The sequence below is a fragment of the Trichosurus vulpecula genome, chromosome 1 (assembly GCF_011100635.1).
Source record: "Trichosurus vulpecula isolate mTriVul1 chromosome 1, mTriVul1.pri, whole genome shotgun sequence".
Lineage (NCBI taxonomy): Eukaryota > Metazoa > Chordata > Mammalia > Diprotodontia > Phalangeridae > Trichosurus > Trichosurus vulpecula.
The window spans coordinates 471,592,823-471,605,437 of NC_050573.1; the positions used below are offsets into that span (position 1 = coordinate 471,592,823).

General features: G+C 33.4%; 1 protein-coding gene across 4 annotated transcripts in view; it reads right to left on the minus strand.

The window, feature by feature from the left end:
- CHD1 (chromodomain helicase DNA binding protein 1) overlaps positions 1 to 12,615 on the minus strand; it is a 125,094-nt gene that overhangs the window by 78,746 nt on the left and 33,733 nt on the right. For all 4 annotated transcript variants that reach the window (XM_036768302.1, XM_036768291.1, XM_036768294.1 and 1 more), the window contains exons 3-8: positions 8,451 to 8,652; positions 7,490 to 7,600; positions 5,147 to 5,214; positions 2,164 to 2,310; positions 1,532 to 1,791; positions 259 to 484 (exon numbers count right to left, since the gene is read on the minus strand). In XM_036768302.1, the coding sequence (XP_036624197.1) occupies positions 259 to 484; positions 1,532 to 1,791; positions 2,164 to 2,310; positions 5,147 to 5,214; positions 7,490 to 7,600; positions 8,451 to 8,652 (1,014 nt within the window). The remainder of the gene's footprint in view (positions 1 to 258; positions 485 to 1,531; positions 1,792 to 2,163; positions 2,311 to 5,146; positions 5,215 to 7,489; positions 7,601 to 8,450; positions 8,653 to 12,615) is intronic.

Consider the following 12,615-nt stretch of genomic DNA (forward strand, 5'->3'; position numbering starts at 1 on the left):
TTTGTATTACTCTTATGGGAAGCAGGTCACATCCTAGATTCAAGAATGTTAGCTTAATGGTATCTCTTTCTACATGGAACTGCACTACCTTCATTTCTTTTACTATTTAGTTCACTGAATAAATAATAATAAGCCTACAATAATATATTTTGAGCTAACAGGACATTTTATTATTTTTCATCTATAATTTTTATCAAAAGCACTTAGTACATGTATATATGATCTGTGCATTTAAGTGAGATTCGAAAGCATACTTACCATCGTTTGGTTTCCTGATCTTTCTTCTTGTAATTGTCTAATTTTTTCATTCCTTTCACATTCTGTTGTTTTAAGGTTTCTTCAGTCTCCCAAGTGTTATGGATATGGGACCATCCTTTCCATTTAATTAAATACTGGATCTCTCCTGGTTCCTTAGTTTTTTCATATCCAGCATTGGGATCACCATCTGCTTCAACTGCATAGATGGTTGTAGTAGCACCAGTTGCTGAAAACAAAAAAAATAAAGTTAGTTTTCTTATTGTTTTTACCGTGCTACTAAGTATATTGTTACCCATGTGTATATGAATACATGTGTACATGCATTCATGAGTACATAACAACAAAAGGACTAAGTAAACCTCTCATGGTTTAAGAAAGCTATTTTGGATTCAAATTGAGAATTCAGTCAAGAATTTATTTTAAAAATATTTACTTCCTTATTTAAAAAAGACTGTTTAAGTGAGTAGGACAATTATATCAATAACATAGAATAAAAATAAATGATATAAATTTAACCTCTGAAAATAATTTTTAAACCTTTATAGCACAAATGTTTATATCAGGATGATATGGACAATTGCAAGTATGCAGCAAGTTATTTAAATCAAAAGATAACTTCCATTTTCCAAGTATCAACTAGAATATGACTTTTCAGTGACTATTTAACTTTTCAGGCCATTTCAAATGACAGTTATAAAATCTCACAAAGTCCAAATCACAATAAAAAAAGTTTCTCAACTTATAAATACCGAACAGTACTTCTAGAGTTCTGCTTCAAAGTATCTGAACTCTTACATTTTTTGCTTTTAATACCAACAAAAGAGAAGTGTTGTTAAAGCTATATCTTAAGATAACAATAATACTGTTGATATCTTACATTTGTATAGGGAAAATAACAATAAACCAAATCTTAGAAAAATTCAGGTGAAAGAAATCTCAATATTGAAATTACCATTACCTTCCTGATAGCATTTCATAACTACAAGAAACTCAAATAATTTCCTAATTTTAAAACTCAATGTACAGAGTGTGATGGTAAGTATTCTCTTTTACAGATAATACTCAATAAAATCAAGTACTTTCCTTAGGCAAATAGCAAACCATTAAACAGTAAGGACAGGAAGATATATGTCAATGTGATTTCAACTACAGAATGTGAAGACTATATTGAATTATTCACTGGGGTAATACTAGCAACTATATCCAACAAAACAAGATTTGAATTGTTCTTCCTTATAGTCTGTGGTAAAGTTGAGCAAATAAGTAAAAATACCTCCTTTTCTTCCAATCCTACTGTCCATAAATCTTTCTATTGTCTCAAATTCATCTTCTTCAGGTTGAGGAACATCTTCTCCACAAACCTCCAATAAATCATCTGAATCTGTTTTCATTTCTTCATCTTCCTTATAACTAACATTGACAGTTGCCTGGCGACGAGAACCTCTTTTATCATAATCATCATCATCTTCTTCAGATGAATCAATCTGTCTCTTCTTCTGTCCAGAGATCTTCTTTCCATTTTTTGCTTTAGTTCTATAAAAGGAAAAACAAAATGCTTTAAAAATATTTTGAAGGACCGTAAGGTAGTGGTTTCATTGACACAGAGGAACAAGGGCAGGTCTTAAGAGTCAGGAAACTTGGGCTAAATCCTATCTGACAAATATTTGCTAGATGACCATGAAACTAGGACAGTTAAAAGGAATTGATAATTTGCCCCCACAGGAGAGTTTCCACATCAGGAGTTCCTCAAATCAATGAAACCAAAGAATCAAAGGTGCAGATGCAACGTCCCCCCCTCCAAAAGGCTTAACCCTAAATGTAAAATATCTACGTACAGAGGAATCACTATCCCTGACAACTGAAGATTCTTAATATGATATCAAATAAGAGAATATTGATTTTTACCTGATTTGAGGTTTCCTGCTTTTGACTTTATTTTTTGGCTCATAGTCAGATTCACTTTCATCACAACTGCTTTTTTCTCTTTCTTCTGATTCAGAATCTGAACCTGTCTGGGAGGGAGATCCTGACCCTGACATCTGCCAATCTTCACTGCATACATTAAAGAAACAATCAGCATTAGTGTTCAGACTTTTAAATGACAATATATATATGTTACTATCTGTAATAAACTACACTTGTCTTAAATATATTTTATATATTTCAATTAAACTTATGAAACTTTTTTAAAAATGAAGCATAAAAATAAGATACAAAACTGATAAAATTAGCCAAAGAGCAAGTAGATTGATACATAAAATGCCACTATTTCCAGACTAACTCAGTATTAGAAATATCTTTCATCCAAAAATTCTAACATACAATTTAATTCTGCCAACATCTGTTTAACTACAACTTTATACAAGGTACTGGAGATATAAAACCAGATATGATATAAAGCCTGTTTCTCAAGGAGCATAGAACTTAAGCTCCTGTAGCTAATATTTTCTCCTGAATTTCCCAAATAATTTTATATTGAAGGCAAGTTATGCATTTATATCAATCATTCATTTTTTATTTTACTAACCTAAAGACACATTTTGATTTTCTTTTTTTTTTTTTTAACTATGAACAAAATATATGTACTATAGCTGATTACAATGTGTGGCTTTTATTTTTCCAATTTAATTTGGAATTTGAATATTTTGGGTTTCCCTGATTGGCATTTTAATAAGTTAGATTTAAAGTTAATATGTGCTAATGCTGCTTTATAGAGTAAAACAAATTTCTACTAAATATAGAGGTATACAGGCATTTAAAAAGTTAGTGAAACATGTCTACCAAGATACTAGTGGTTCTATTCAATTCTAGGAAATGCCCTGATCACAATATAGTCTCTTTTTAACTTTCCATTTACTAGTTATCTCCCCTAATGAGTGAATGACATATTAAGGTATCTTGGAAATGATCTTTAGGCTAACTCTGATATCACTTAATACGTACACTACTTTCAACTTGTATTACCATAGAAAAAAAGGTACCATTTGTCAATAATTATTCACCTTCTTGTCCCCTAACATTTTCCCTTAAGTTACTCTTCATATTATTTTCTCAAGTAAGCCATTAAGAAACTCACTTAGGAATGCAGCACATCACAACATTTTTTTTCTAAAAAATAACTGAACCCTAAATTCTCTTGTAGTCCTACTATTATGGATCAGCAAACTAAAATATCAAATTTATATGCCTTTTCGTATACATTTGTGAATACACTGTGCTGTGTGCTACAACAGCCTTAAATGCTAATCATTTTCTCAACAAGTTGGGCATAGTTTCTCACGTGAAAATAAACTGTCAATATTTTCGAAGGGAAGGGAAAAGGAAAAGGGAAAAGAATAAGCATTTAGTACCTACAATGTTTTAGGCACTGTACTAAGCACTTTACAAATATTTTCTTGTTTGAGACTCACAACAACTCTGAGAGGTAAGTGTTGTTCTTATCCCCATTTTATAGTTGAAAAAACTAAAGTAAATAGAGATTAACTGACTTGCCTAGGATCACACAGCTTTATAAGTGTCTGAAGGTACATTTGAACCCAGGTCCTGATTCCATGCCCAGCACTCTACCTACTGAGCCACCTACCTGTCCTAGCTAGGGGCAAAAGTCAGTAAGTTCTCTAGTCATGGGTGTAATGAAGTAACAAAAATAACTCTTTGATATTACTATTTTCCACTGATAGGCCAAAAGTATGTTTTGTAAGAAAAAAGAAATGTAAAAAAAAGAGAAAAAAAAGGGCTACAGAAAGAAGTGAATATGGTAATAAGTGGAAACTACCAAAAATAAATGCTTAAATAATAATCTAAGTTGCAAGAACTATTCTAGAGCTTTTTGCTTTTAACTCATAGTTAGAAGCCTAAGAAAACATAATGCTGTGTAAGTGGGACAACTTAAAATAAGTCCACCATTGTATTTCAAAGACTATTCAAATGACCACCAAGGTCCTTTCTGCCAACAGGCTGAAGCTACAATACAGCTCCATCTCCTCCAGAGATAAGCTAAACAATAACGACCTTAATGACCTGACATGCCCTTATCACCTTTATGAGGCAGTGTGGTATAGTAAAAAAGGATGCTGGTGTACATAACAGTATCTGAAGGGCTTTCATGTAGAACGACATTTGTTAGATTTCTTAAGATTAGACTTGTTCTACTTTGCCCTAGAGGTTAAAATCAGGAACAAAAGGTAGAAGTTCTAAAGAGGCAAATTTAGGCTGGATACAAGGAAAAACTTTCTAACATTTAGAGCTAGCCAAAGATAAAATGGGCCACCTTCATAGGTAGTAGGATCCTCTTCACTGAAAGTCCTCAAGCAAAGATTTGATGAAAACTTCCTGGTTCTTGCTCAGGTAAGAGTTATACTAGATGGCCCTGAAGGTTTCTTCCAATTTTGTTATTCAATATAAATAAATTTCCATTATGATTACTGTCACTGTTGTTGAGCAATATTTCTTAAACTGTAGGTAGAGACTCACATAAGGCTGTAAGGAAGTTCTGAAGGGGTTCCAGAGATCAGGAAGTTAGTTATCTAAACAGATGAACAGAAAGGAATAAACCTTCATGTCATCTAAATAACACTCCTTTCCCTCTAGTTGTTAAGATTCCTGGGATAGTATAACAAAAAAATGAATGCATAACTTTTATTAGTTTGAGGTGGGTGGTGATGGTGGTGGTGGTATGAAATGGAGAGAGCTACAGAAACCTTCAGTTAGCCATGGGAGAAAAAAATATCAGAAGTAATAATTGCTTAAACTAAATAAATGCCAATATGAATCAAAGGCTATTTCTGACTTACACACACACACACACGCACACGCACACGCACACCCCTTGTGGAATTTGTTAGGTGTAAAGTTAAATATAGTTATGTTGATTAAAAAGACATCCTACTCTTTATGTTTTTTCCTCTTGACCTCACTGGATGACTCATCTTCAGAATCTTCACTGCTAGAGGAATCCTATAAAGAGAAAAATAAATATTACAACATACAATTAGTATCATGGGGTTAAGTTCTAATGGTAATTCTAATTCTAAATGTCTAATGGCAGAAATTTTAGAAGTGGTGACAGATTCCAGAATTAAAGTTTAATATGTTGTCACATACTTAGTTCTAAGTGGTAATATGTGTAAAACGCTCATGAAATTATAATTTTAAATAATGTTTGAATCTCTAAATTGTATTTCAAGGAAAAGTTTTTTTCCCCCTTTTTCCTCTTTACTACTTTATTCCCCCTATTAAACAGCAGTGGAATGATCTCCTTTTTTATTAACTAATTTAAAAATTTTAAACTATCAGCTCAAATAAGTGGAAAACAAGGCATATAATTTTATTTTTCCATACAAAAGTATAACTTTGTTGAAACTATTGGTGGTCTTCCTCTTGGCCCCTTGCTAGTAGAAGAAACATACTCATGGTTAGGGATCCCATGTATGAACACGCCAAACACCTAACACTACTTTTTCTTCCCCCATCAGAGTTCACTAATTACATACTATCAAAAATCTTTATACAAGCAAGTTAAGTGGTTTAACAATTGGCTACTACACCTTGGTCAGTCCTTTATCTTTCTTCTGAGCTAATCTAAATTTTAAAATGTCAGCTGTACAGGGTAGGGAAAATACTTAAAATAGACCTAAAAATATGGCCTTCAGTAATTTGGATCATTTAAATGATGATTTCTCTCTCTACTCCAGTGATAAAAAGAATTTCTAAAAAGTGTTAGCTCAGTTCTACTGTCATATTTTAATTTAGTTCAAAATTTAATTTAGTTCAAAGAATCACATTAAAATATAAAATGATGGACCTGCTTTTCTAGTGAAAAGAGTAAACAGCTCACTTTTTGATGTCCTATAATTTTCCTGACATAAAATATCTACTTACCTAACAATTTTAATTTAATACTTAGACCCCGTTGTTATAAAAGAATTAGCATATATCTATCAAGTGAGCTATTCCATAAAACTAAGCCTAATAAAAACCAAAATAATTATGTAACATGTATATATGTGTATGTGAATATATGCAAATAAAAATTTGTAGGCATTTTAAGGAAAGCAGAGTGGTTTAAAGTAATTCTTCTAAAAACTGAACAATGAATTCCAGAAGTGATAAACAGAAAATAAGCATTCTTATGCATTCTTTGGATTCCAATCATGCTGATTTTAAAAAACAAAATGAATTCACATTATAAGTTTGTTTAATAAAACCAAGATGAGAACTTGGGCTTGTATCAAATCAATCAAATGAGAAATTCAAAATTTTTTAATGAAATACAAACTACTTAGTTATCAAAAGGATCTAATTTTCAAGAAATGTACAGGTGTATGACTAGTTTTAAAGATGAAAGTTAAATTGGTTTGCAAAAAATGTCTTGTTTTTATTTGCTAACCTACTTTAGAGTAGAAGTTTGTAGCTTCAAAGCTCATCTGAATTTTCTGAAATAACTGCAGTGGAAACCTGGAATTCCATTTCCTTATGAATTCCCAAATGAAGGAAGACAATTGATAACTTAAACATGTTAAGCTATGGTTAATTCAATCTTACAAATGAAGTGAGTTGTAAATGAGAATATACTGCAGTTAAATTTCTTAGCATTTCTTGTGTGCTAACAACCAAATAAGCTTTATATAAGGAAGCAACACATATACTAAATCCTAAAACTTTGTACTGCATTGCTAGTTTCTATTTCTTTTATTGCTTAAATTTAAAATATTATACTTAAATCATAGGATCACTGATTTACAGCTGAAGGGACTTTAGAGATCCATCTATTCCAGCTTCACTTCAATAATGAGAAAAATGAGGTCCACTGAGGTTAAATGATTTTGCCAAAGGTCAGTCACACAGGTAGTCAAATCAGAGCCCCCTTACTCCAAATATGGTATTTATTTAATAGCACCAAGATGCCTCAAAAACTGGGTTAAGTATTTAGTGAAGGAATCAGATTTCCAAAAATGTTTATTCTGTTCTTCAAATGTAGTCAAGGTCCAGAAAGCAACACCATCACTTTGATAGCCAATCAATGCTGTCCTGAGTATATTCTATGAATCATGGTCCTTGAAATTTAAATACAAGAGTATACAAATTATCCTAGAGCAAACATATGACCAATACTTTTTTTAAAGGGCAGTCATTTCCCCTAATTAGTCTTTCAAAATATATACACTTTCCTAAGAGTTTAATCTATAAAACAGAATGTCAAATTATAAAATATTGTCTTATAAAAGTTCACCTCTTCTGATCCACTATTGGAGGAAGTTTGTTGTTGCTGCTGCTGCTGCTGCTGCTTTCTAAGCATTGCAGATCTTTGGACAGCCAGAATACTAGGATTTGATTTCCAAAACTAAAAAGAGAAAAATATTAAATAGCAAAGTATAAAAGGGTTGCATAATTGATAATGAGTTAAATTTAAATATAAAGCAGGGGAATGAGTACAAGAATTTTCATTCATAGAATTCACCACTGTAAATACTTAGTCTACTTCAAAACATGAACATAATAGGTACAGGACAGTTTATCAAATTGCACTACAATTGTAGAAACATGCTTAAACTTTTAGTAATATTTGCAAAAATACTAACAGTATGTTAACTTTCAAAAAAAGAAACTATTACAAACAGGAATGATGTATTGTCAAGAAATAAACTGAAATAACAGATGTGTTGAATAAAGTGATATAATACTGTTTAACATGAATCATCTGAACATTTTAACATGGCAGCTTGTTTTGATCAAAAAGCATTATACCAAGTATTTCTAGAGGAACTGAGTTTGCATAGATTTTCCTGGAGATTAAAGAATCTAAATATAGAAAGAGAATAATATTGAGGCAGATGTATTAGATGACCTTATAAAATATTTTCTAACCCTTATTCCTTAAGAATAAATTAATGAACAGAGGTTCAGAAGAAAAGGGGCAGTTACGTTTTGTTTCTGAAATATGCAAGACCTGTGACCCCATATTTGCAATGCATGGACTAAGGTGCTTTATTTTAGGCACCTGCCATTTTTTTTCTGCCAAAAATAATTCCCAAATACATAAAACAAAATATCTGGGGAAAGGTAAAGGTTAAATGAAAGTTTAGCACTTTTTAAAATTTTATGTATTTTTAAAAGCAAAAGAATCCTAAAGAATAACTAAGAAAAAATTGTAATAATGCAAGACACATACATTACAATGTTTTGATTTTTACCTCAGAGCTATCAACTTTTGGTGGTTTTGATTGTACTTTCTTTTCTCTAGAAGTATCTGACTCAGAATCAGAATGACTGCCTGAGTCAGACCCAGAGTCAGAATCACTGCTGCCCGACTGACTGCTGCTCCCATCACTACTGCTTCCAGAGCTTGATCCAGAACCAGATCCAGAAGCTGATCCAGAATCATCATCTGACTGGCTGTAATTTTAAATTAAATAGTTTCTATTAATTTTAAACCACTCACCAGGAACATAATGCAATCTTTCTTGAAATGACAGTTTGTTGAACAAACATTTCCTAAAACACCACATCTCATTTCACAAAGGATTGTTCTTTGGGGAACTAAAGCAGAGTAATTAAATGATTTGCTCAGGATAGCAACATTCTCATCTACTAATGACCCTCAATGACAACTTGGGAAAAAAATCTCAAACATCTTCATAATATGAATATGTTAACATTTCAAGAATCCATCATGTCATCTTCCAACAGTATTGCAAATTGGTAGGCAGGGTTTCAAAATTGATAAGGCAAAAAAATTTGTCACCTTGACGCCAAACTGATAAGGATCTTCTTTTAACTCAGGAAGGCTGCTCATTAGATGATAAAACACATTTTATTACCAGGTCCATACTAGAAGCCTTTCTTGCTTAATATAACCTGCCAGAGTTGTATTCTATTATAATAGTCTACAGAACCCAGGACACATCCACTCCACGATAGGACATAACTAAGAGTGCAACTGATTTTGTAATTAAAACTGTAATTTAAAATCGTAAACTAAATTTGTGATTTAAAAAAAATTAAGTACATTTTTTCAATCAGCAAAAATTTGCCTTCTCTTCCCATTGTACCATTCCCCCACCCCTGAAAAATTGAGGACAAAATAAAAACCAAGATTCCTGTAACAAATTTCTGCATTTCCCATGTTCAAAAAATTATGTATTTCTCATTTTATACTATGAGTTGTTCACCTCTCTATCATGAAAGGTACTTCCTTAGTAGTCCTCTGGAATTGTGGTTGGTCATTCTATTGACAAGAGTTCCTAATTTTTTAAAAGTAATGTCTTTGTTGTTATTGTTGTTTTTCAGTTGTTTCAGTTGTGTCGACTCTTCATGGCCTCATTTGCAGTTTTCTGGGCAAAGACTGGAGTGGTTTGTCATTTCCTTCTCCAACTCATTCTACAGGTGAGGAACCCAGGCAAACAAGGATAAGTGACTTCCCAAGGGTCACACAGCTAATAAGTGTCTGAGGCCAGATTTGAATTAAGGAAGGTGAGTCTTTTCAACTACAGGCCCAGCACTCCCTCTACTATGCCACTTCGCTGCCCTAGTTTTTCTTTACCATATTGTTTTCATGGCATAACTTGTTCTCTTGTTCTGTTTACTTCATTCTGCATCAGTTCATAGAAGTCTTCCTAGATTTCTCTGAAACCATCTCCTTCATGATTTCTTAATTATTATTATTTTATTTTTCCCCAGTCACATGTAAAAATAATACTTAACATTCATTTTTAAAACTCTGTGTTCCAAATTCTCTTCCTTCCTCACTCGCCACCCCACCTCATTTAGAAGGCAAACAATTCTACATCGTTTATCATTTCTTAAAGCAAAGTAATTATTATAAAATTTATATACCATAACTTATTCATAAATTTCCCAATTTATGAGCACCTTCTCAGATTCCATTCTTTGCCATTTCAAAAAGAGTTAAAACATTTTTGTACATCCTTCGATTTTGTTTGGCTTGTAATTAAGCCTTTCTTTAATATATATACCCTTCCTGGAATTCCCCTTCTCTTCTTTCCCTCTTATTTCCTTGTAGAATGAAATGTATTTTTGTACCCAACGTGCATATTCTATCTTTGACCAGTTCAGATGAAATTGAGATACAAGTGTCAGCTGCTCCACCCCTCCATGTGAGATAAGATAATTTCACTTAACATTCCATTTCTTTATCTACTTAGTGCTTTTTTTTTCTTCACTTTCCATTCTTCTTTTAAGATGACCAAAGTATAAAAGAATCACAGGATTCTATTTAATTAGACTCCTTTGATGACCCCTGATGATGCCAGGATTCAATGAGGACACAAGTATTATCTCCCCATATCTGAATATAAGCAGTTAATCCTTGCTTAATCTTTTCTTACTGTTCATTCCTGTTTCCTCTTCTATGTTTCTAATAAGTCCTATGTTTGAATTTCAAAGTTTCTATGCAGCTTTTTTCCTTTCATTAGGAATGCTTGGAAAAACTTCTATTTCATGAATGGTCCATTTCCACCCCCTTTAGCATCATACTTAGTTTTCTTACATAAGTTATTCTTTATTGTACGCCTATCCTTTGCCTTCAGGAATACAGTATTCCAGGACATCCACTTTTCTTTTCCCACCTTACTGTACTACATTGGACTTTATCATGCCCAAACATCCTGTAAGATCAAGTCAGCCTTGGTACTCATACCTCATCATGTTTGCACAGGACTCCTCTGAATGAAGCCTGGAATGAGAAAAACTCCTAAATTCCTCCTAAAACCTCCACTTAAGAAGGATCCCCCAGGCCAGACAACATTTCTCACCTAGCTGTACTACTCCAGACTTCTTCACCAAGACCCTATTCATCAACACCTTCCCTTTCCCCCATCCTTTCCCTCCCCCCACCTTTCCAACTTCCTTTTGTCACTATTTCCCCCTAATTAGAGTTTAAGCTACTAGAGGGCAGGGACCATTTTTCTTATTCCATATTTGGATCCCCGCTTATATGGCCAATGTGATACCCACAGCGGATGCTATGAATATGCTGGTGTATCTCCAGGTTTGAATCACAAAATATAACACACTCTCTTGCTCAAAAATGAAACCAAGACATTTGTTCAAACACCAGAAAGCCAAATCCATCATAGTAATAAAGAAGTTGATATACATTACCAATGCCGAGAGCACCTCCATCCCCAAGCCTTCCCTCCTTCAGGTCCTCCCCACAAACTGCCTTTGGAAAATCACTCCCTCTCTCACTCAAGCTAGCTGCTCCACCTAGGCCTGCCTCCCTCTCTCTCAGCTCTACCTCATTCCCACTTCCTGCTCCATTCTTTTGGCAAGCTCCTCCCATCACAGGCTTCATGTGACCTAGGCTGGAAGTAGGTCACATGGACCTATTTATGGATGGGAAAGATCTTCCCATTCCCATTAACAGTACACCCCTGCTTAGTACAGTGGCTGGAACACAATAATCACTTAATAAAAGTTTAATGACTGACGACTTTTATAGTAGTGGCTGTTCAATTGTTTATAATTCTGACTGTGGCTCCTCATCACTTAAATTCTTTCTTTCTGATTTCTTATAGTGTTTTGGCTATAATGCTCCTGGAAGTTTTCACAATAGGGATTCTTTTATGAGATGACTAATGAATCCTTTCAATTTCCACTTTGCTATTGGTTCTAAGAAATCTAGGCAGTTTCCTTTTAAATTCTCTTGAAATATTATGTGAAGGCTCTTTTTTAGGGGTGGAGGATAGGTAGGGGTGTTATGTTATGGGGTATCATCAGTTCAAAGACTCCCAATCTGTTTTCCAGTTGCTTTTGTTGTAAGATACTCTAAATTTTCTTCAATTTTTTTTCAGTCTTTTGACTTGGTTTTTAATATTTCTTCTTGTCCAATAGAGTCACTGGCTACAACTTGGTCCACTTTAATTTTCAGGGAGTTTACTACTACAGCAAAATGTTATAACTTTTGTGTCAAGCTATTAATTCTTTCCAATTCTTTCTTCCATAACTCTCATTCCTTTTCCATTTTTTCCCCTCCACTGCTCTCATTTCATTTACAAAACCATTTTAAACTTTTTTTTCAAACTCTTGCTTAATCTCTTCCAGGAATTTTTGCTGAATATGTGCCCACACTGCATTTTACTTTGAGGCTTTTCTTGTAGATATTTTGGAATTGTTTTCTTCTGGGTATGGGATTTGAACATCCATCTCACCATTACAGCTTTTGATGGTGTAACTTTTTGTTTGTTCATTCTTCTAGCCTACTTCCTGACTTTATACCTGATGCTCAGCTCTGTGTACTAGAGGATGGAAGATTTGGGCTTGTCCTATTGCTGCTGTCTTGTGTACTGAGGAGTTCTGTATGGTTATAGGACTCTTGCCCTCATTTATAGCCTCTTT